At 32.2% G+C, this 25613-nt stretch overlaps 2 protein-coding genes across 3 annotated transcripts in view; one reads left to right on the top strand and one right to left on the bottom strand.

The window, feature by feature from the left end:
- Positions 1-23084, top strand: part of LOC118180685 (beta-1,4-N-acetylgalactosaminyltransferase bre-4-like) — a 43654-nt gene extending 20570 nt beyond the window's left edge. The window contains exons 4-6 of the mRNA XM_085815255.1: positions 2723-2845; positions 5008-5103; positions 22754-23084. Of these exons, the coding sequence (XP_085671381.1) occupies positions 2723-2845; positions 5008-5103; positions 22754-22883 (349 nt within the window). The 3' untranslated portion in view covers positions 22884-23084. The remainder of the gene's footprint in view (positions 1-2722; positions 2846-5007; positions 5104-22753) is intronic.
- Positions 23085-23672: 588 nt separating this feature from the next.
- The window catches only part of LOC118204536 (calpain-C-like), a 95296-nt gene continuing 93355 nt past the window's right edge, over positions 23673-25613 (bottom strand). For both annotated transcript variants that reach the window (XM_085815249.1, XM_035376847.2), the window contains exons 16-18: positions 24128-24244; positions 23986-24044; positions 23673-23805 (exon numbers count right to left, since the gene is read on the bottom strand). In XM_085815249.1, the coding sequence (XP_085671375.1) occupies positions 23779-23805; positions 23986-24044; positions 24128-24244 (203 nt within the window). In that variant the 3' untranslated portion in view covers positions 23673-23778. The remainder of the gene's footprint in view (positions 23806-23985; positions 24045-24127; positions 24245-25613) is intronic.

Below are 25613 nucleotides of genomic sequence, written 5' to 3'. Positions count from 1 at the left end.
AAATGTTTCAAACGATATGGGTTGGGAGGATTTGAACTAGAATTGATACAGATAAAAAAGAATTTTGTTTTTTTTGTTTAGCTTATGAAATACCTCATGAAAAAATCCAGAATTTCAATCATTTAAGTCATAGTGATGTGTATTTGTTATCAAATGTGGGGACTGTCACACCAAATACTCGTGCTGCCAGATGTTGCTACTATGTAGATTTTTGCTGCCTTCTGTTGTTTGTGAATTTCTTCTTTTACATGATATTTACAGCAGTGATGCTGTCTCTCTTTCTTAAAATAGAAAGTAAAAAGTTGTATTAACAGCTGTTTTTATGAATTCGTAAAACACATATGTACAGTTAAGAATCAAAAGTGGCACCATTTCTTTTTCAGTATCATCTGCTCGTACTTGGATACACTTTTAGATTGTTTAATGAGCAACTCTGTGTTCATGAAAAAGAAATTTTAACTTTTATCCTTAAAATATTCCATTACTGCTCTTTCACGATCATTAAATCTTTCATCACCATTAAATCTCTTTCCAGAAAATCAGTTTAGAGAACAGGAAATAATCTTTTAAAACTACTTCTAGATGGTAAGAAAGCAGTCAAATTCACACTGTTGTTTTAGTTGCACTGACATGTTGCTGTTTTTGAAATACTGAAAAATATTGGAGTACTAACTTACCGAGAGTTTGCTAATGTACAATGCACAAAACAGTTAGTTTTTAGATTAAATCCTGCTGCTAATCTTCTATCACTTAATATTTTCTCCTGGACACAAATAGTATTTTCTGATGTCATTCTATTTACACTGGTCAACCTTTATGAGAATTCCCTTGCACAGATTCTAGACCCATGTGAAAATGTTTTACCTATTCTTTTACTGTAGAGCAGGGAGGAGATGAATGGAATGCATATGCTCCAAGGGGTGTTTTATTTCTTTGAGACTGAGACTTCAGTGAAAAATTTAATCACAGAATCATATTCAGTTTTAGACATCACTTCACTCAGTAAACAGTCAAAAAAAGATTGCATGCAGTTTCTCTTATCAAACTCATTTTGTGTTGCCACTACATGTTTGCAAAAGGAATTTATTATTAAACAGTTTTTACATGTGAAGCTGGGAACTTTCGAACTTACGTCAGTTTACAGCAGTTTGGTGATTTTATTCCATAACAGACATCAAATGCAATATGTGTTGCAATTTTTCTACACCACTTTAGCTTAAAATTCATGCAATCATATTATAAGTTATGACTATAAATTGTAATATAATGATTTTTCTTAAAATTGGAACATATAAAAATGATTCTGCATGAAGGTTTTTTTTTTTTTTTTTTTTTTTTTTAAAGTAATTTTGATCTTATTTAAAGACTTATGCTAACTCTTTGCTCTGAAAATGTGACTCTGAGTTGCATTTCTGCTTTCAGTATATTAAATTAGAATATATTATTCAGTATATTATAATAAAATAAATATTTATATTAAAATATTAAATAGGTCTTTACTTTCATTGTTTACTTTTAAACGTTTAGTCTATATACATCTATCTTTCTATCTGTAAAAAGAATATAAATGATTAATGTAATGCAGTTTGAGTGAGTTTACTAGTATGATTTCCTTATGTGTATGTTCATAATGTTGATTGTGCTTCATGGAGGAGAAATTAAGTGTTACTCTTCAGTTTGCAAATGTCCTAGCAATATTTAAAATAAACCAATGATGGCAGCATTATTCAGCACATATAAAAATAAATCTGTATACGTTTAAATATGACTTAAATACATTTCTGTAGACTCTCTATAAAACCACATAATAATTTTTTTGCGATATCATACATCCATTTAAATAATGTGTTTAAAGCTTTTATATTAAGTAAATCATTAATGTAATATAGTTTTTATCTAAATACTTTAATTTCAGTATGAAATTTTTATTATTTCAGATTATAACTTGTGTTAAACTAAGAAAGAACTACTTGTTGTCTAATTTATTGGCTGACCTTAGGAAGTTATCTCTAATATTTCATGACTTATTGCATCTGATCATGCTTAACTATGAATGTACAATATACATTTCAAAGTAAAACCTAGCTTGAAACTTTATTAATCTGTACTTGTGGTAATACATTTAAAAAGTGATAACAAAGTAAATGATGCAACTTCTCACCAACTGTAAATTACAATGGCTTGCTGTTAAGCTACAGTTGCATTTTGACTGTGCAATAAAACCTATTCAGAATTGTAACATCTTTTTGGTTTAAAATCAGCTAATTTTGAAACACTTACCAAACTCAAACATTTTTACTTTCGGCATTGTGACTAGCTTCCCTTTAAGTATGTTGTCAGGGAGTGAATTCCACAGATCTGTCAGTTAAGATTACATCTTAATTTTAACCTATGCTGCAAAATTTGCATGAACCTTCAGTTTAAGTGAGTAATATCCAAGACATACAGGGAAAACAATTAATATAATGCAAAACGTTAGTTAAGCTAAAATCATCAATATCAGTATGTCATGGGCAATATTATCAAGTAAAGTGCAAAAAATCTATTTTCTATCTGTGCAATAAATCAATGACTTATATTTTGTAGTGTCTCTAAATTTTTTTTTTTTTTTTTTTTTTTTTTTTTTTTTGTTTGTTATTATTTCATTTTAAATACTTATTTTTTTTTCCTTTTTTTTTTTTTTTTTTTTTTTTTTTTTTTTTTTTTTTTTTTTTTTTTTTAGTTTACCATACCCAGAATTATTTGGAGGTGTTACTGCTTTTACTAAAGAGCAGTTTACCACTGTTAATGGCTATTCAAATGAATACTTTGGATGGGGTGCTGAAGATGATGATCTGTATGACAGGTAAAAAATTCCTAATATGTATTATTTTAAATAAATTTTAGCTTCTATTTCTTAGAGCATGGGTTCTCAGCCAGGGGGGTAATGCAGTGAGTCTTTTATTTACCTGTTAAGTATTTAGTTTTAGTTTATGAATATAAAAAAAGTTGAAAACTTTTATTCAAATTTTGGTATTTGTCAACATTTTCAATATTTTCACCTCATTTAATTAACATAGTGCATTAAATAATCTAAATTTAAGTAAATGTATATATACTTACGCTAAATACAAGGTTGTTTTTACGATTTTGAAATTTATATGTGTTTTTACGAGTTTTGGAAAGGAAGGGAGTAATGTTTGTCTAGCAATGCTAAAAGGGGTATGGGGGAACAAAACAAAACAAAAAAAAAAAAAAAAAAGGTTGAGAACCACTGTTTTAGAGTAATAAACTGCATGCTGAGTTTAAAGACGTTTTTACTTGGATTACATTTTATAAGGTGAGCCATAAAAACTACCCTATCTGCAACAATAATATAGCAAGGTGAACAGTATCTTTCTGACAAAATACTAATGAAAGAACTGAATAGAAAGCCGAACATTATGTGTAGAGGAATTCATAGAAGAAGTGAATAGAGAGTTGGAACACTGTGGTGACACCAGGCTGCCTGATAATTGCAGATGCATAATTGATAATTGCAGCTAAGGTCGTCCTCCAAAAAGCATGGTATCGGTATTGAAGGGAGGCAATTTTTTGGTGGACCACCCCATATAAATGCTCATTTGATTTGAATCCATCAAGGTTAACTATGAAATTGTAAAAGTAATTTCCTTCATTTATTCTCAGGTAAATGCTTTCATTTTTCAATGATATTATGCAGTTAATGCATAAATATTTAAAAAATATCTTCATTTTTTTTTAAATGATCATGATTTCTAGTAGAGTGTAAAAAAATAGTAGAGTGAAAAGTTATATGTTATCAGCAATTTGTTTTAACCAGTAATTTCTGCTATCAGCATAGGATTGAATTATTTTCTGTACAGAATTTAGCTGAAACTTCACTCTCATCTTGCTGACTTTTACTAGACTTAACTCTCAGGTGAATTTTCATTTAAAAAATAATTCAACTAAATTTCAGGTAAAATGCAAGCTATTGATAAAAAGAGCTGTATCAACAGTATTGTAATAATATACTTCTGGTTTAGCATTCCATTTCACTATTATTTTTCATCACCATTTTCATGAGAAACATTAAGTGAGGGTTTATTTCTTTCTTTCTTTTAACGTCATTATTACAAAGTTTCTGTTTTTCCTCAGATTCATTGAAACTTGTCTATTTATATGCATGCATACAAAATGTGTAGCATTATGTCAATAGTTAAGCATGAATCAGTATATAAGTATATAGTATATATATATATATATATATATATATATATATATATAATGAGAATTTTAAAGACTGCTTTGGTTTTATATTGGAAAGTTCTAAGAATAGAGATGCCTATAAGTGGCTGAGAGAATATAATTGCTGAACGTTGATCAGTCAGTCCTATGGCAAATGCAGCTAGCCTATTTGTCAGGTTCAAATTCCAGCAAATACGCTAGTTGCTTAGGTATTTTCATGGTTTTCCTCACATGTAACATGAATATGACTTTGTTTCCTGCAAAAAGTCTACAAGGAAAGCATCCCTTCCTTTATCCAGATAGCTGTTTCATGCTTTGCGTTATTCAAATAACCTATAAGAATAAGAACCTGTGAAAATTTGCAAATATAATGCTGATTTTTGTTCTTTGACTTCTAAATTAATACTTGTTTGACATGTTATTTTATCTTAACCTATAAGAGTTGAGTTTTATGAAACTTTTTATATTTTAGCCTTTCAAAACATTATCAATGTTTGCTAGTTACTTTCCTTTTAGTAAGCAATAATTGATGTATTAAAAATTGTGTTTTCAAGTAAGCAGTTATTTTTATTATATGTAAGAAACTAATTATTTGTAATAAAATACCATGAATATGCTATATTAGTTCTGTTGATGTCTTTATAATGTTACTAAGTCACATATTAACTTGACTGTGGGCCACTTAAAATGATTTTATGTAAAAAAACACTTTGAAGGAATAATATTTGTCATTATATTTCTCTTTGTAAAGATAATGAAATTTAGATTTCATGTCTTTAGGTTAAATGTTAAGCAATTAAAAGTGCGCCGTTGGGCATCTGAGATTTCTCGGTATAAAATGCTGTTTCATTCTAAGGAAGTTCCTAATCCAGACAGGTAAAATATTCTAAATTTCTTGTCTAATTTACTGTGTGAAAAATTAACCCATTGTTTGCAGTCATAATGAGTTATATTTTGAAATTTTAAAGTATTTATTTTTCTACAATTGATACCAATTATTCTTTTGTAAGATACTATGTTTCTCTGGATGTAGCTTCTCATGAAAAACAAAATTTGTGACACTGTACAAATAGCTGAGCAGTAATAAAAATTAAATATGGCAAGTAATATTGCAGTGATAGGAGTGTTACATTTTACTTCAAACATATTTTTCTTAAAGCGTATATTAGACTATCATCAAAACTTCTGAAAAATATTAGTTTAGCAAAGCTCATTATATGCTGCCGAGTCAGGAAAAAAAAAATGTAAATGTAATATTGTTTTCCTTTAAAATTCAGCCAGAAATGAAAGAAACTGAGACTAAAATTAAATTAAAACATTTAATTATTTTATAATTTTTCTTTTAAAAATTATAGTACTGTAAAAGCTGGACTATCTGTAAAGCTCAGGAACTACTAAATTCCAGATACAGTACAAATTCCATTTGTTTTCTTAGACACCGTATACGGAATGAATGTACAGTTTTTCAAGCAGAACTTCTGTGCATTTATCTTGCTGTCAAATGGATCCGGGATCCAGGATCATGGGAAAACATCCTCAAAGTACCTTATTTGTTCTGATTCTCTTTCTTCTCTTCAACTTTTGAACAGTATTATCAGCTGCGATAAATTAGTTATCGAAACCCTAGTAACTGTTAGTTCACTTAGAATTAGAGGTATTGATATCTGCTTTGCTTATGTGCGTGCTCATCATGGTTTCTACGGAAATGAAAGAGCTGATTTCTTAGCTAAAGATGCCTTAAATTTACCCATTGATATCAACATTAGCATTCCAAAGAGTTATTGGAAGTCCTTTCATTATAAAAAGCTTTTACCTATGTGGAATGAGGAATACATTTCATCTTGTAATGCTGAAGTCACCAAAAAGTTCCTTCCTTCTATTTACCATAGACTGAATTCCAAGTCTTTCCTCTCGTTAAATTTTAAAGTGTCTCAGATTTTATCTGGTCACGGTAAATTTGCAAGTTATCTGTTTCGTTTTAATCTATGATCAAACAATTTATGTGAATGTTCAAAAAGAGTTCCTCAGGATGTGGAACATTTGATTTTCTCGTGCCCTACATTTGATGGTCCTAGATTATGCTTACAGAACGATTTGAAAATGTTCGGAGTGACTTGGCCAGTGAACTTATCTGTTTTCGTGAAGTCCAGACTGCTGTTCTCTGCTTTTGTTGGCTTTATTTATGCATGTAATTTTTAATGTTTATTTATACATGCAACCTTTAATGTTCTAGTTAACTTACTTCTGTAAGCCCTGTGTTGTACATATGGGGTGCACGGGGAGTCTGTATGTTTTCAAAGGAAAAAAAAAAAAAAAAAAAATCCGGACTGGTCGGGACTTAGGAGGCGATTCCGGATTTGGGATTTTTCCAGATAATACATCATCAATTTAAATCTGGTAAGATGGCACGCAGAAATTATACAATTAAAAATATGAAATCATAATTTATGAAATAAAGAACAATTATGATCTAAAGGGTATCAAAATTTACAAAAAAAAAAAAAAAAAGCTTTGTATATATTTTACTTTATTAAACATTTCTTCCAATGTAAGTTGTTCAAGATGCTTCCACAAAAAATTCAAAAAGTTCCTTTTTCTTTTTGTGTCATATACAGTTGGACTTTCCAATGCCATAATCCTTGCATAATTTTGAGACGAATATGCCTTTATCCATTTTTTGCAGCAATTCCACTTTTTTGTTTAATGGACATCGAAACATGTTTCACTTTGTAGTCCCTTTGGCAACTCCAAAATTGGAAACTTTTTTCAAGATAATCGAAAGTTGAGCTTAGTTTTTATAAAACTACCGTAATAATAACAGTCTGCAAAACATAATAAGCTGGATCAAATTAAAAGATCAGGGAGCAGTGCAGTCTGCTATATTAATTGAAATGCCTTAGAATCAGTAAAGATAATTTTAGCCTAGCTGAATAGCGTCCGTTATATACTATTGGCTGTGTATCACAAGATCGGTGACGAAAGCCAAGTTGTTTCGCTAAATTTTGTCTTGCTCCTATTGCGTACTGAATTAAGCCTGAATTGTATTAGTTTAGTTATTTACTATACCTACTTTTATTTCTTGCACATGCTTCAAACTAATCCGAGACCTAAATAAATAAACTCCCACGTATATACTTAAGGCTTTATCTAAGGCCGGAGCTCGATACCACCTGGTGCAGTCTCTGCGGGTACTAAATTCTGCTAAACTTTTGATCTCAGTGCTTTCCCTAAATCATAAAAACATCCCATTCCTTTATTTTGTCGCTGGGTGCTACCCTAAATTCCAAAAATTTCGTCTTCCCTAAATTCTGCCATCCGGTGCAGACATATTCTGCCGCTGCTTCTGGGTTTATGCTGAATAACATATCAGTTATTCTTAATTAAAATAGCACTAAATGTAATCTTTTGGTATATGAGTTTCATTAAAAAAATTCGTGTTTAGCATATGAAAAGAAATTTTTGTTGAATTTTCCTTCGTAAACATTCATTTAACTACATCTTAGTGCATTTAAAAATCTATAATCATCGTCAAGTATAATGTTAGTATAAAAGGTTGCCTTACTCTTGTTATTCAAGTACTAATATAAAAAAGTTTAGACATGACGGCATGTATTGATAAACATGCGGTGATGAAAGCAAAATATAATAAATAATGACTCGCCAGGTCAGTGTCAGGGATATAAAATCAGTGAATGCTTTGGTTTGAGATGTATGCCAAGTAGACACTCAGCTACGGAGCCAAATTATTAATCTCACAAATTTATGCTTACATGATTGTTTTTCCATAATGAGGTATTTTATTTAAGACCTAAATGAAATTAAGAATCGGAATTTTTAAGCAAAAATCTCCACATGTTTTATTATGGAAGGAAAAATCAAATGTGCATGCATACAGCATTAATAAAAAAAAATGTTTGTGGCTTTGAGTTCCGAATTTTAGATCATTTCGGATAATGGATGTCTGGATTTCGGACTTTGTACTGTATGCAAAGATTTTGATTATTAAGTGTTGTATAAAAAGGGTAGTTACAGCAAAAAAGCCAGAAAAACAAAAGAAAAAAAAATCCTGTCTAAAATTATAAAAGGCTCATATTATTTGTTATCACCGTGAATATTAAATGCTTACATATAAATTATCTGAGATTTCCAAAGAAAAAAGGGCATTTCACACATAAATGCGCAAGTAAAACATATTTGATTAGGAAATTCCACTGACCATGAAAATTGACTTTCACCAGTCATTCCAGAAGAAGTTGAGACAACCAAAAGATAACTGTTTACTTAGTTAATCAACATGTACAAATTGCATACATTAATAAAAAAGTCAAGGAAAAAACTTGAGTTGCTTCTCAGAATTTTTCATATTGTACAGCCAGTATTTATCCATTTTCATATAAGTTGCACTTTTCTTGATGCCAGGATCCCATAAATTGAAAATTTTCTACTGCATGCTGTTCTATTGAAGACAAATTAAAAACATTAAATTTTTTTTTTTTTTTTTTTCAAAATGTGATTGAAAACAGATAGACAGCAGTTAACTTACATCATTTTTTACGAGAACAAAATTGACATTTTGAGAATTAATCATGTTTATGTAATGCAAACGCATTATATTATACTTGTCCATTATTGGTGCTGAATCACACTATTTGGAGACAATTTTTGTTCGATTCAAATCATGCTTTATAACACAGTCTTTTAGTCTTATTTGTGCCTTATCAAGTTTAAAAACTCTTATTTGCTTAATTTTACACTAAAAAAAGTTTCTAAAATTTGAAAATATTTCAGCTAGATGAGCTTTATGGTTAGTTGAATGCTGAATAGTCAGACTTTGTACTTGCATACCAGTAAATCTTAAAGCCTATAATGTCAGGATGTATATACTTTCAAATATTTCCAAGTAATGCTGCAATTTGCCTGTACCTTGTGCAAGATTTTCTTTTGGATTTCTGAAGTGAAGGGAGTGTGTTTAACAATAAAGAATGACTGAATAATTGTCAATAAATATTTTTTATCTACTTAAGAATTATGTAAATTGTTTAGTTTGTAATCTGTGTTTTTTAGGAAAAATCAAAAATGGTCACCTACAATTAATACAAAACTTTTAAAATAAAGATTTCGCAAAGACAGACTAATAAATGAGAAATTTTTAAAATGTGAAAATAAACTTGTGCTATTGAAGATTGAAACTGCAGCATTAAAAGAAGGATAAGTCACAGAAATTTGAAATTCAAATCATCTTGGTTTCATCTTGGTTTAATGAGTATGGCATGTAACCATTATGAACAGAAACATAAATACATCTAACTACATCTTGGCATGCTATCACTGAGGTCATTAATCATTGTCTGATGAATGTTTCATCATTAGTTCAAGCATCTGGGAAGGAAAGCAATCAGTTCGTTAATATCCCATATGTATTCAATGAGAAACGAGTCTGGAGATGCAGCAGACTATAGCAACACATAACATCCTTGTAGACTATTCATAGTAGCACAAGTAACTCGCAGCCTTGTTTTCTTGTGGGAAAACAGCTTATAGAGCACTTTGTACTGGACATACCACTAATGGCATAGATCAGTATAAATGACAAAATCAGCATAATGTTCTATTCCTTTTCTAGCATTTCGCCATCCTTGGCTGAACCTCCTGGATGCCAAATATGTAGTTAAAAAGTTTTGCCTATGAACCAGAGAAGGATTCGCATTTAGCCATCTGGCCAGTTCTTTGTCCTGCTTCTAGTCTCCCAATAGCTATCCATCAAAGTTCTTCGGCAATGCAACCTGGAGGTTGTTGTTACAAATTGGCTATTCCAGATTTCTTTTCTCAGTATCACAGCGAAATTTGCAGACTTGTTCTGAAACATGCAATTTTATGCTCCTCACAGATAATGTATTTTGATTGCAGTGCCACTAATTTGCATACTGCAGTTTTACTCAGCAGTTTTTATATCAAAATTTTGTATGAATTGACTTATTTTTGAGCAAGTTATCACTATTTTTGTCGTTCCTTAATTTTTGGAAACCAGTGTACATAGGATGTCATTTTGTTGATTTTCACAAATTAAGACATTTTACCTGAAGCTGATATAGTTCTGTTTCTATTATTTAAGAGCAGTTTTATATTAATCATTGTCCAATCATCTTGGTTATATTTATTTCAATATCTATTAAGTTTTGCTTCTCTGTATGAATGCATTGTGTGATGGATTGTGGCGATGAACATGAGAAGTCCCTGCGGGCTGTTCGTTGGGTTGGCGCCCCGCCGGCACAGTCAACTAAGGAAGGCCTCTGTATCATGCTAAGGTCACTCTAGATGCAGTCAAGTAATGTTGCCTGAATTAGAGTTAATGTATGAATGCTTTGAATTTTGTAGCTCAGCATATTGAATTAAATAATCATTCACGAGTGAAATCACTAATAAGTCTGGTAAAAGTTTTAATGATTTAATTTTTGCTAGTTTATTTATACAGGGTGATTCAGAATTTATCATCAATATTTGGTGGGGAGCTAGAGAATAGGAAAAGAAGGAGATTTCACATAGGAATGCATGAGTGCATATGCCTTGTAGTAGGGCAAAATGACCCCAGTTCAATGAGGGAAAGAAACATAAGAAGGAAGTAGTAAGGGAAAAAAAAACATTTATTATCTTGCATATAACATTTCTTTGCATCGGTTTTACAGACTTACAAGAGGTGTTCAAACTGCTGACCATGTGCTAGAATGCATGATTTACAATGGCATTGCATGGACAACCGGACCTTCTGGAATATGCCTGGCATTTACATGCATATCTGAAAGTTCATTCCATGTATACCGGTTCATGTTACTTCTGCAAAGTCACTTATTTGAATGACGACTGGCTGCACACCTCAAAGTGTTTATGTATGGAAGTTGTGTACACACAGCGCGCTCTACACCACCATGCGTTTGTCTGCGCTCATGCTTTCCTATCTGAAATCTCCTTCTTTTCCTATTCCCTACCTCCCCACCAAATATTGATGATGAATTCTGAATCACCCTGTATAAGGTAATAAAGATGCCTGATCAAAAGGTTGACTGCTTTGTTAGAGTTAGGCTGCTGTATGCTGTTTTTCTAATCATTTTAGTTAGCATGGAACAGTGAAACATTATGCATTGGGCATTTTCTGCAAAGACATTTTTAACAAGTAACATATCTACAGTGAATACTCAGCAAAAATTCAGGTAACATTTCGGTGTTTGTTGAGGTGGCCTTATTTCTGCCCAGAATCCAATATGATTGTGGATGTGAAATGTTTGAATTTTAAGAGAAATATTAAACAGGAATTAACTCGAATGTTTGAAAAATTGAAGCTACATGAGCAAAACCCTCACTGATCAGCATACCTCTTATACCTCCTTCCGATAAATCAGTAAGATATGCTTTACTTGAGGATTTTTACTTCCATTTATTTAAGAGAATTATTATGCAGTTGATAAGCCATGAACTTTCATATAATCATGTTTGCCATGTGGGCTAATAGCATCATTCTTCTTGCAAGTTTAAAGCACTCCTCAGATGGTCTGGTTTTGCGAATAAGCAAAATTTTCATAACTGGTTAGTAATAATCCACAACAGTTGCATGAATGATTTCTTCATTGTGAATAAATAATGGCATGAAATGGTGTCTCTAAATATGAGATCATTGTTCCATATGATTCTAAGAGGATGTTCATATTGTTACTATAAATGCAGATAGCTATACAGTCAAAAGTCGTTAATCCAGACTCGTCGGGACTTCGGCGATTCCAGATTATCGATTTTTCCGGATTATAGATCATCAGTTTAAATCTGGTAAGATGGCATGCAGAAATTACAAAATTAAAAATATGAAACCGTAATTTATGAAATAAAGAACAATTATGATCTAAAGGGTATCAAAATTTACAAAAAGAAAAAGCTTAATATTTATTTGTTTACTTTATTAAACATTTCTTTCAATGTAAGTTGCTTCGTTTCATGTGATAATACTTTCTCTTTAATTCTATTAAACAGACATAATTTCTTGTTTAGTTACAAAGTTCCGCTGTTCAAGTCCCATAATTGCTGTGTTGAGAATACCGACTAATTTGTCAATCGAAATGTTTTCGTTTTCAATAACCTCTGGGTCACTTTCTTCACTATCGGAAGTGAATTATAATGACGAGGAACTTGATTTAAATCATATCAAAGATGGAGTACATCGACATGAAATACTACACTTAGTAAGGAATTATAAGCCAAATAAAATAAAAACATCTGCCCTGAAGTTAAGGATAGTGCTGACAGATCAACTTCCAATCCGCAGCGTGAAATTGATAAACAGATTTCGGATTTCAAAACATACTTTCGCTTTGTAGATACAAATTACATATTAGTAAATATATATATCGGAAATTCTATTTGACATAATCGAAAGTTCAAGCTTACTTTTATGAAATTGTTCTAAAAGTCTGCAAAAAATAATAAGCCGGATCCAATTTGAAGATTAAGGAGCAACGCAATGTGCAACATTAACTGAATTGGATAATTTTAGCTTAGCTTATACCTCCGTTACACATTAAACGCGCATGTGCACAAACATATTCGCAGCCGTAAAGGTCTTACACGCACTCTTAAACGCCGTGAACGCGACGCATGCGCAGAAAGTTTGTAGCTTTGAGGTCCGGATTATAGATCATTCCAGATTATGGGTGTCCGAATTAACGACTTTTGACTGTATTTTGAAGTTTGTATTTTATTTCTACAGAACTTCACAGACATCCTTTTCCCATATGTGGAGTGTTATGACAGAATGAGGCAATATCCACACAATGGAGATTTCAGTGGCAGTGGCCAACATCATGTGTTTAGGATATATCATTTCTCATGACGGCATCATTTTGTGGTCACTGTAATTACTGTAACTATCTTGTCTGTAACTTCTTTTGGAGGTCCTCACAAGCAAAGTTCACATTGACATAGTTACCAAATCTCCTGGTTGTTCGATAAATCTCACAGTAGATGATCTGATTTTTAGACTTTATACATGAACATGTTTTTCAGCAGTAAAATTAAATTGCACAGTTTAAGTTTCATAACTGAATTGATGAAACTTAAATTGTGCAAATTTCACTCTTCCACTCATATGTTCTTTAGTGTAATTTTTTGTATTGAATTTTATTTTATCTGAACTGTCTTAATCAGGTATTTATAGAAATCTACATGAAGATTCAATTAACTGTTTAATCAATGAATATCTGTATTTAATTTTGTTTTATATCAATATACGGTACATAACTAAGTTTGTGCACACAGTAATATGCATATTAATTATTAATTAAATTTTACCTTGTTTAAATTGCTTCAATAAATTAACACTTTCCTTCCGTACTTGTTATTTTCTTGGTATAAAAATGTAAATAAATTACAAAATAAAATTAGCTGAAGAACATAAAATTTAGACTATGTATTTAAACATTAATATACAGTCAAAAGTCGTTAATCCGGACTCGTCGGGACTTCGGCGATTCCAGATTATCGATTTTTCCGGATTATAGATCATCAGTTTAAATCTGGTAAGATGGCATGCAGAAATTACAAAATTAAAAATATGAAACCGTAATTTATGAAATAAAAAACAATTATGATCTAAAGGGTATCAAAATTTACAAAAAGAAAATGCTTAATATTTATTTGTTTACTTTATTAAACATTTCTTTCAATGTAAGTTGCTTCGTTTCATGTGATAATACTTTCTCTTTAATTCTATTAAACAGACATAATTTCTTGTTTAGTTACAAAGTTCCGCTGTTCAAGTCCTATAATTGCTGTGTTGAGAATACCGACTAATTTGTCAATCGAAATGTTTCGTTTTCAATAACCTCTGGGTCACTTTCTTCACTATCGGAAGCGAATTATAATGATGAGGAACTTGATTTAAATCATATCAAAGACGGAGTACATCGACATGAAATACTACACTTAGTAAGGAATTATAAGCCAAATAAAATAAAAACATCTGCCCTGAAGTTAAGGATAGTGCTGACAGATCAACTTCCAATCCGCAGCGTGAAATTGATAAACAGATTTCGGATTTCAAAACATACTTTCGCTTTGTAGATACAAATTACATATTAGTAAATATATATATCGGAAATTCTATTTGACATAATCGAAAGTTCAAGCTTACTTTTATGAAATTGTTCTAAAAGTCTGCAAAAAATAATAAGCCGGATCCAATTTGAAGATTAAGGAGCAACGCAATGTGCAACATTAACTGAATTGGATAATTTTAGCTTAGCTTATACCTCCGTTACACATTAAACGCGCATGTGCACAAACATATTCGCAGCCGTAAAGGTCTTACGCGCACTCTTAAACGCCGTGAACGCGACGCATTCGTTTGTAGCTTTGAGGTCCGGATTATAGATCATTCCAGATTATGGGTGTCCGAATTAACGACTTTTGACTGTAGTTTACATGGGAACCATGTAATAAATAGTTTAATAAATTGAATCTTAAAGTGAATTTAAATCAGTTTTAAGTTATTTTGAAATAGTGCCTCCATGCATTGCAAAAATCTCCTGAAAACTCCCATTTTGGGTGCAAGAAGCTCCTACTTTTTCATATTTCAAGCAGCTATGCATCAAAAAACCATGAAATGTTTCTGAGAACCTTGAAATGAAGGAAATTCCTGGTATCTGTTCATTCTGTTCCTGGTATTTGTCTTTCATTAAATTGTTATAAAAAAGGCAGTAATGTTTGAATTGCTGAAAGTGCTTCTCTTCTAAAATGAAATATATGCTAATTATTGTCGATTTTCTTATAGTCACTTCAGCTTGGCTTATTATTCTTTAGCACATGAGGCAGATCTGAGAATTTGCCTTAACTATCATTTTTGTCATTATCACCTTTTACACAGCTTCAAATACTGTACTGGTTTTCTTAACAACACTGTTGTGTCTGGAGTGTTATGCATTCTAACCCTTCAATTTGTAATTTATCTCATTAAGGAATGAAGGGGTTGTTTATAAATAATATGAATGACCAGTTTCCTTTTGATTACTCTAAATTGTTAAGATTTGAAAGAAAGTAGTTCGAAGGTGTTTGACAGTGTAAAGGAAAATGTCGCTAGAGTCATGTTTAAAAGAAAACATGCTTAGTGTGGCTGTAGTCATGTTCAGAAGAAAACATGCTTAATGTGTTTATAGTCATGTTCAGAAGAAAACATGCTTAGTGTGGCCATAGTCATGTCCAGGAGAAAACATGCTTAGTAAACCTACTAAGTTGGCTACTAATAGACTGTTCTATTAAATGCATAAATGGTCACTTTACACACATTTTTTAATATTCATCTTACACCATATAGTATTAATATTATATAGAATAAGATTAATATTTTAAAAGAGGCTTTTTTGGGCAGATTAAAAAAATCATATTGTCAATGTGATACTTTTTAAAAATTTTTATGGTATTTAAGTGTCCTGTCAATAACTTGAAATTTAAAATATGGTTAAAAAGTGTTTTATTTTTAAACATATGCATAAAATAACAGAGTATTTTATTCATAGAGTGCACAAGCTTACAGTTTTAAGTTCTGTATTTTATTACACTGCTGGCCACCCAAATTGTAACACCAAGAAAGACAAGAAATATCACAACAAAAGTTATTTAATACAAAACAGAATATAATTCTGAGAAAACAGACATAATATAACAGAATATTAAGTCTGTTTTCTCAGAATCGACTTTAATACTGTCATATAAAAACTTTACTTGTTGCAACATTTTACAGTCACTAGTCTCATATCAAACCATTTTAATTTAACTTTAATTGAACATTTTATGACAGTTTGTTTAATAAAAATGATGTGTTTTCAACCCTCTGGCAGATGGAAAGGTTTAATTTGTTAATTAAGGAATTAGCAAATTTGTATTCATCATTTGTACTTTTCCTAATATAAATGAATTATTAATTACCATTAAAAACAATCGATATATTTGAGGTACTATTTGCAAAAAGAACTGATTGGTTCTAATACTACTAAAGATTCTGTTGGGGGGCAAACTGGTACCCAACCGCTACTTCGCTAACCCTTACTTTACTCCATTGACAGGGCAGCTTGTTCACTTGGGATGATGTTTATCAGCCTATTTAAGCCCTACCAGTGATTCTACACTGCTGGCCACCCAAATTGCAACACCAAAAAAGACAAGAAATACCACAACAAAATTTATTTAGTAGATAACATGTTGACCAAGTATCAAATGATTAAATTTATGGACTTCTGTGAAGTGTGGTTCCTTCCAGAATCAGTAGCCAGAGTAGCCACTATTGTTGGAGATCACCACCTCGGCATTGATTCAGAGAGACTTTGGATGTGTTCTTGGGGTACAGCAGACCAAGCACCTTCCACACGTTGCCAAAGTTGATCTAGTGTGGCAGCTTGGGATGGTCAATCGTTCAGCAACTATGGATCACATGTTTTCTATCGGCGAAAGATCCGGAGAGCGAGCTGGTTAGGGAAGCAATTCAATCTGCCAATTGATGAAGAACCCTTGGACAATGTGTGCCACGTGTGGTCGCACATTATCCTGTTAAAATATGACTGTGGGCAAGCCCTGAAGGTAAGGAAGGACAACTGGCTCCAACACCTCGGAGAAATAGTGCTGGCTGTTTAAAGTACCGGCATTGCGTACTAGAGGAGTGCGAGAAGTGATATCCAATACCACTCCATACCATATTACCCGGTGCAGGACCAGTGTGGCGGTGCATAACGCAGCAGTTCAACATCCTCTCTCCACGGTGTCTCCAGATTTGATTCTGTAAAAAAGGTTAGCTTTAAATATGTTCTTGGCCCATAGATGGCGCCACTGTTTTTTATATTCTATAACTGTGCACTCCAATAAAAACTTCACTTGTGTTCCAAACTCCCAACAGATATGTTGTGTATTATTTATTCTCATGCATGCAAGTAACCACTTTCTGCTATATTGAGTTTCTAATAGGTTATAGGCCCAGGCCAGATTAAGAAATGAGGATAAATAATCTAGTGTCTAGTTAAGTTAGTTTGTTTATTTAATTCTATTTGTAAATTTTTAGAATTACTTTAACCAGAATTGACCACATGGTTATGTTAGGGTTAGCCATAGCACATGGTTGCAAAAGCTTAACTAGTACAAATATTTTTGACTGTTAATTATTTGGGCAAATGTTTCTTTGAGAATAAAATTAATTCAATAGAAAATTTATTTGAATTTATCTCAAATTATAATTTTTTGTCTCTTGTTGATTAAAGTTAAAAAGAAAAATGCCAGGGGGAGAAGGATCATTTAGTCATAAACAATTGAGTGGAAGGGAAAATTACATGGATTGGAAATTTTCCATGAAAATGCAACTTATTAAATTAGATTTATGGGCTTATGTAGAGGGTACAAAAGAAGATCCAGTAAAGGATACCAAAGCTTTGTCATATATAGTTGAAGGGGTAAGTGAAATTATTTTCAATGATATAAGGGATTTAACAAGTGGAAAGGAAGCTTGGAAAGTATTAGCTGAAACATATGAGGATAAAGGAATCACAAGAAAGGTTTCAATAATTAAAACATTAGTGAATACCCGTTATACTGATTGTAAGGATATGTCTGACTATTTACATAGGGTCATTTCATCTTATCAGCAGTTAAAATCTACTGGTGTTAAACCTGATGAAGAATTAATTGCAGAAATAATTTTAGCTAATTTACCTGATAGGTTTGAACCTCTTATAATGGCTTTGAAAAATTGTGGTGAGGCAATAACAGTTGACAATGTTAAAAATCGCTTGTTAGCTGAAGATTCAAAACCCCTAGTCAATGAAAGTAAGGAATACACATTTGTTAATAAAAATATCGGAAGCAAAAGGTACTTTAAAGGAAAATGTTTTAAATGCAATTTGTTTGGCCACAAAAGCTCAAAAGGGGGAAGAAGCTTATGTAGTGGAAATTAGTGTAGCTAATTCTAATCCACATCCCAATATTTGGTACATGGATTCTTGTGCTTCTTACCACATGACTCCACATAAAGAATTATTAGATGATTATCAGGATGCTAGTATTCATCAAATAAAAACAGGAATTTCAGTAATAGAAGTAGAGGGTAAGGGTAAAATAACTTCCCTCTTATCTAGAAATAAAAAAAGGGAGTCTGTAACTTTTAGTAATGTTTTACACGTTCCAAAGTTAACAGCCAATTTGCTGTCCATTAAGTATTTAAATAAAGTATTTGGAATGGTTAGTACTTTTACAAGTGAAAGATGTTTTGTGTATGATGGTAAACATTTATTTGCTACTGGAACAGGTATGGGAGATAATTTGTATTCTCTTGATTTATGTAATGAGTGGGCTTTAATTACTGATAAAAATATTTCAAATGAATTATTACACAAAAGAGTGGGCCATTTAAGTGAAGGAGGAATGACCAGATTAAAAGATATGGTCGAAGGTTTTACATTTAACGGAAAATTGTTAAATTGTGTGTCATGCATTAAAGGCAAAATGCATAGACAACCATTTCCCAAGGGAAAAGCTAAGCGTGCAAAAGAGTTATTAGGCATAGTACATAGTGACCTGTGTGGGCCTATGAATGTTACATCAATTGGTGGTTCTCGCTACTTTATTAGTTTTATTGATGATTTGTCGCGAATGACTTTTGTTTATTTTTTGAAAAATAAATCTGAAGTTTTTGAAAAATTCAAAATATTTCAGGCATTTGTGGAAAGGCAAACTGGCAAATCAATCAAAATCTTACACTCAGATAATGGTACTGAGTATGTAAACAATGAGATGGATAACTATTTAGCATCAAATGGAATTCAGCATCAAAAATCTATTCCATTTACACCAGAGCAAATGGGTGTAGCTGAACGTAGTAACAGAACTCTTGTAGAGCGAGCACGATCAATGTTGGTGGATGCTCACCTTGATCAAAATTATTGGGCTGAAGCAGTGCAAACTGCAAATCACTGTAAAAATATATCCAACTATTGCAGTTGCAGGTATGACCCCTTATGAAAAATGGTATGGGGATAAGCCAAATTTAGAATATTTGAGAGTATTTGGATGTCATGCATTTGCTCACATTCCAAAACAAAAATGTAAAAAGTGGGATATAAAAGCAAAGGAATTAATGCTTGTTGGGTACTGTCAGGATAGAAAAGGCTATCGATTAATAGATCCCAAAACTTATGAAATAATAAATGCACGAGATGTACAATTTTTGGAAAATGAAATGTACTACAAAAAGGCAAGTAATATGCCAAAATTCTATGATGAATCCTCATTCAGTGGGAGCGTGATTATGACATTTTCAGATACTGAGAATGCAATAGCTGATGATCAGAACGGTGAATTGGAAGGGATGGTTAATGATAATACTCAGTCTGATCATGAATTAGTTAATGCTAGTGTTAAATCTAATCACGATGAACATAATACTGCTCAAAATGATAGCCATGATAACAGTAGTGTAGTTGATGAGCTACCTACATTGACTAGAAACAGAAAACTTAGATTCCCAAATAGTTATACGGACTATGACACACACGGGATGCCAGAAATGCCAATGTCAAATTTAGATCGAATGTGCTTTGTTAAAGCTATGGCAGCAGCAACAAATGGTGTGTATTCTGAACCGAAAACCATTGATGAAGCATTAAGGGGCAATGATGCAAACCATTGGAAGGATTCTATATGGGAGACTATATTAGGCCATATTAAAAACAAAACATGGGAAATAACAGATAAACCTTATGATAAGAACATTGTAGATTGTAAATGGGTTTTCAAAATTAAATGTAATTCAGTAGGCAAGATTGAAAGATATAAAACACGTTTAGTTGCTAAGGGCTATTCTCAGATTGAGGGAATAGATTATACTGAAACATTTGCACCAGTTGTCCGATACGTAACATTAAGAGTTTTATTAGCTTATGCAGCTATATATGATTGGGAAATTGACCAAATGGATGCTGTAATGGCTTTTGTACTGGGAACTCTAAATGAAGACATTTATATGAAAATTCCAGACGGTTTTAGTGAATTTTACAAGCAAAACTTAAAGGGAAAGGTCCTAAAATTAAACAAAGCATTAGATGGTTTAAAGCAGAGTGGTAGACTATGGTACCAACTGTTAGAAAAGGGTTTAATAGAAATGGGACTGAGGAAAAGTTCTTTTGATAGTTGTGTCTATATTAAAATAAATGAAAATAAAGATCTTGTTATTGTTACTATTTATGTTGATGACTTACTCATTTTTAGTAATAACATAGAACTTAAAAATTGGGTAAAACAACAACTTTAAAATTTGAAATGAAAGACTTGGGACCAGCAAATTATTGCTTAGGAATTAAAATTGAACGAGATAGAACTAAAGGGTCCATTAGCCTTAGTCAAACTCAGTATGTAGAGAGTATGCTTTGCAAATATAATATGCATGAATCTCATGGTGTAAAAACACCATTAGACCAAAATCAAGTGTTATCTAAACTGCAGATACCAACTAGTAAGGAACAAAAGCTACCTGTTCCTTATCAGGCTGCCATTGGGAGTCTTCTTCATGCAGCTCAAGCAACACGGCCAGATATAACTTATGCTATGAATTTCCTTAGCCAGTTCTCCAATAATCCGGCAAGGGTTCACTGGAATGCTGTCAAGCGCATCATGCGGTATCTTCGAGCCACTACAGATGCTACATTGTCTTTTTCAAAGGACCATAGTGCTGATGTCCTTGGTTACAGCGACTCAAACTATGGAGGTAATGCTGGGGATCGACGATCAACCACTGGATATGTTTTCCTCATCGGAGGTGGTGCAGTGTCATGGTGTAGTAAGCGTCAACCAACCATTGCAACTAGTACAACAGAAGCCGAATATATGGCTCTTTCTGCAGCTACTAAAGAAGCCATATGGCTCAACAAAATTGTTAAAGAACTTGGGATTATTACTGCAAAGCCAGTATTATTATACTGTGATAACAACAGTGCTATTAATCTCAGCAAAAATAGTGTGTATCATGGTAGATCAAAGCATATTGATATACAACATCATTTCGTGCGAGAAGCTGTGAAACTTCAGCACATTGAAATACAATATAAGACTACTAATGATATGATTGCAGACTTTTTGACAAAAAATGTAAACAGTGCAAAACATGAAATGTGTGCAAAAATGATGGGTTTAAAATGAATACCAATGTAATTTAATGTTTTATTATATGTATGTGTGCTGATGTAATTTCTCATTGTATTTAATCAGGATGATATTTAAACCTAAAGTGGGAGTGTAAAAAAGGTTAGCTTTAAATATGTTCTTGGCCCATAGATGGCGCCACTCTTTTTTATATTCTTCTATAACTGTGCACTCCAATAAAAACTTCACTTGTGTTCCAAACTCCCAACAGGTATGTTGTGTATTATTTATTCTCATGCATGCAAGTAACCACTCTCTGCTATATTGAGTTTCTAATAGATTCCGACCATCGTGGTATTGCAGACAGAAGCGTGACTCATCAGTAAAGACAATTTCATTCCATTCTGCCTTCCACATCCTTCTTTCATCGCAACATTGTCGGCGGAGACGTCTGTTGTTCTGCATCAACGGTGGATGAAACAATGTACATCTTGCAGACAGACCATTCTGCTGTAAACGGCGTTGAATGGTACACGCAGACACTGGATGATGTGTTACAGACTGAATGTGCTGTGCTATGGTTTGTGATGTGACTGAGCGATCCGTCACTGCCATGTGCACAATGTTCTTGTCATCACGTAAAGTGGTACACTGAAGTGGATGTGATCGAACACGTTGGTTCTTCGCACCCTCCTGCATCCAACTCTCACATATCTGCATTACAGTTGTTTGGTTTCGTCCAACACGACTATTGATTTCCCTGAAAGATAATCCACACTCTCGGTAGGGCACTATCCTTCCTCTGTCAAACTCGGATACTTGATCAAACGATGATCACTGTTTACTACAAGGCATAATTTATCTTTTTTTTTTTTTTTTTTTTAACCACAAGAAAAAACACAATTGCCGAACTTAAAGTCGTCGAAAACTCCGAGCCTTAAATAGCGCTTTGAAGTAGCGCCACAGGCACGCGTGATGTGCGTCTGCACTGAAATTCTAATCATCTGCATATCTCACCTCCGCTAATGCACGTTGTAAATTTCATGCTATTTCCATGCTTTCTTCAGGGTGTTGCATTTACAGTGGCCAGCAGTGTACTTTAACCTTTTTTTTTCCCATCCACATTCAGATATTTTTTATGAGTTCACCTCACAAGTTAACTGTATGTAATTCTGTGTAACTTCAGAATATCAATTAATTTTTGTGATGATCAGCACAAAAATTTATCCTTTTTTAGAAAATCAAATTAAATTCAAATAATGTAAGGAAAGTTTTAAAAATAATTTATAACATTAAAAATAATTTTATTGTTCATATGGTGAGTTTTCAGTACATTTTATACTAGTTTTTTTAACACTGTGTTCTAATATATTTTCAGGTTTAATTTATTGAAAAAAGGAATGCAGCGAATAGATACAGATGGTCTAAACTCATTGCATTATAAAATTTTAAAGACTGAGCTATTACCTCTTTATACCCGAATTCTAGTGGACGTTAAACCTGAATAATTATATATTTCAAACATCTTTATGTATGTAAGCTTGTTTATAAACTAAATACGAGTTGTAACATATGTTAAAATATTGTAATATAATATATTATATATACAGGGGTCCCAAAATGACCGCATAAACTCTGCACAGCTAGATTCCTCGTTGGGAGTACATAAAAACTGCCTAAAGAAGTGTTCCTGTACGATCCATAGTTTATGAGAAAAATACGAAAAACAAAGTATGGCATCACTGCCGGTGCAAAAAAAAAAAAAACACTTTATTGGACATTTCAACAATAGTATTGGCATATCTTTCTAGACAATAATGGTTAAAACGTTCGCCGCGCATATTGCATCATGCATGCGCGCGCGCTGTGTATCCAGATGTATCCAGATTTGGGACAACACCAATGGACTTAGTTGCTCGTCTGCATGCTGCTTGTACTTCTGTGGACCCCGCGATGCTGCAATGTGTGATGACAGCCATTCCACGGCATGCTCAAGCCTGCCTCGACATGTACAGCAGACACTTTGAACATTTGCTTTAAATTGTACCTATACTGCTGTTGATATGTTCAATTGTTTTTTCTTGCACCAGCAGTGATGTCATACTTTGTTTTTCGTATTTTTCTCATAAACTATGGATTGTACAGCAACGCTTCTTTGGGAAGTTTTTATGTACTCCCAATGAGGAATCTAGCTGTGCAGAGTTTATGTGGTCGTTTTGGGACATTATTAATCTGTATTATAGCATAATTAAATGTAAATAAAATAGTTTTCCCTTCTGTTACATCTTGATAAAATATGTCTGAGATTTAGAATTTATTTAAAAGTATTCTTATGACAATGATTATAAAATGATTATTATGAAATATGAAGTCTGGCTTCCTTCTCCATGTCTAGAATTTTCTTCAGCATTGTAAGGATGCCTGCAACCACTGAAAAAGAAATTGTTAATTATTTTTTCTAATTTCATGTTAATGTCATAAAAAACTATTTATTATTATTATTATTATTATTATTTGATCTGTTATATCACATCAATAAATTATATTTTTAAAGCAACTGAATGTTTTTAATGTCTTTTCAATGCATAAATGTAATTTTCATTTTCTTACTTCTGCCAGTGTAGTTTTTACAAAGCCATTTTGCATTAAGTCCTTCTTTTCAAATGTACCTAGAGATTTTTAATATGGAAATAAGTGCTTATTTTTTTACACAGAGAAATCAAATGAGAATATTTCTTAATGATTAACTTACCAAATGCAACCATAAGATGCAGTATGCAAAGCACAAAATCTCCAAATCTAAGTGTGCCATCCTTACGCATATAACGTAACACTAAGAGTGACAAAGCATCAACATTCACTTGAAATCCTACAAATAAATTTGTCTCATTTTATTAATGATCTCATTTTTCATGTGAATTATGCATTATATGGTATTTTCTGTTTGTATGCAACCTTTTCATAAATTTTATAACCTCTTCATGAATTAAGTTTTTCATATTGCAATATTAAATAACTGTTTTTCATGAAACTAACTCATAAGTATAGTAAAATGCTTTGAATACATAATTGTTTCAGTATTTTTCTTTTACAATTAGTAATCCAAATCTAAATTTCCCAGCTAATATGATATCATTTATCTAGTGCTTTACATATTATGGTTATAATGTAGAGAAGGAGCTATTTGAATTGGTGCCAAATGCCAATGCTGCTACCGGCTTTCAGGTAACTCAGAATCAACTATGTTTTCTGAAGTTTTGGCAGCCATTTTATTGTTACTTTTAGATATATTTCTTAAGTTTAATTTGATTGGAACTTCTTAGTGTAGTGATCACAGGCTATATATAAGCCCGTGATCACTACACAATTGTATGTATTGTATGTATATCACATACTACAAATAATTGTAATATGTGTATCACATACTACAAATTTTGAATTATTGGAATTTTTAACTGCCATAAATTGATCTTTGGTTTTCATTTGCTGGCTGGTTCTAATTAATCATTATGCCACTACTTCCGTGAAGAAATATGTCTGGCAAGATTCATTTTTTTCTTTTTTCCATGATTTAGAGTGAAAGGGTAAGAAAGTTTTAACTAATTGGTGTATAAAGGTTTAATTAGTTTTTGCTATGAATGTAAAGTTTGTATAAAAGGTATGTGTCTGGTCGAGCTTAAGGAACAATCAGACAGCTATGAGCAAGTTTGTTGCAAGAAAAGTGCTACTCATATCAGCACCTTTGAGGGTATGTGGAGTCACATCAAGTATGAGTTTTGCAAGCAGGGTCTTCAGCAAATGTCAGATGTCATTTTGTTTTCCTATTTTGTAGAATTTAAATGGCACCATCAATACTAGGATCAGGAGAAGGTAGATCAATTCCTGGACTACATGATTTGCTTTATGTATGTGCAGCAGTCATCTGATGATGACGATGAGATGCAGCCAAGAACACATGAGGTGAATACTTTTGTTATTTTTATAACAAACATTTTCAGCATTCTTTTGTGTGACAACTATTTTGAAATATTGCTTTTTGGTGCCATTCTTGGCATCCTAAAAAATTGCCAAAAATATTATGGAGCACCCAGTGCTAAAAGTTTACCCATATTATTGCTAATATCATCATTAAAATACTTATTATTATTAGATCACAATATACTATTTGTTTGCACATTCTGTTAATTTAAATCTCAAGTATGGTTAACATAATTTCTTAATATATTATTAATTAATAG

The sequence above is a fragment of the Stegodyphus dumicola genome, chromosome 4, assembly GCF_044657685.1.
Source record: "Stegodyphus dumicola isolate Sdum_Otavi_A_Nest chromosome 4, ASM4465768v1".
In the NCBI taxonomy this organism is placed as follows: Eukaryota; Metazoa; Arthropoda; class Arachnida; order Araneae; family Eresidae; genus Stegodyphus; species Stegodyphus dumicola.
The sequence above is the reverse complement of the archived record's forward strand: the minus strand, read 5'-3'. Positions and strand labels throughout refer to the sequence as shown.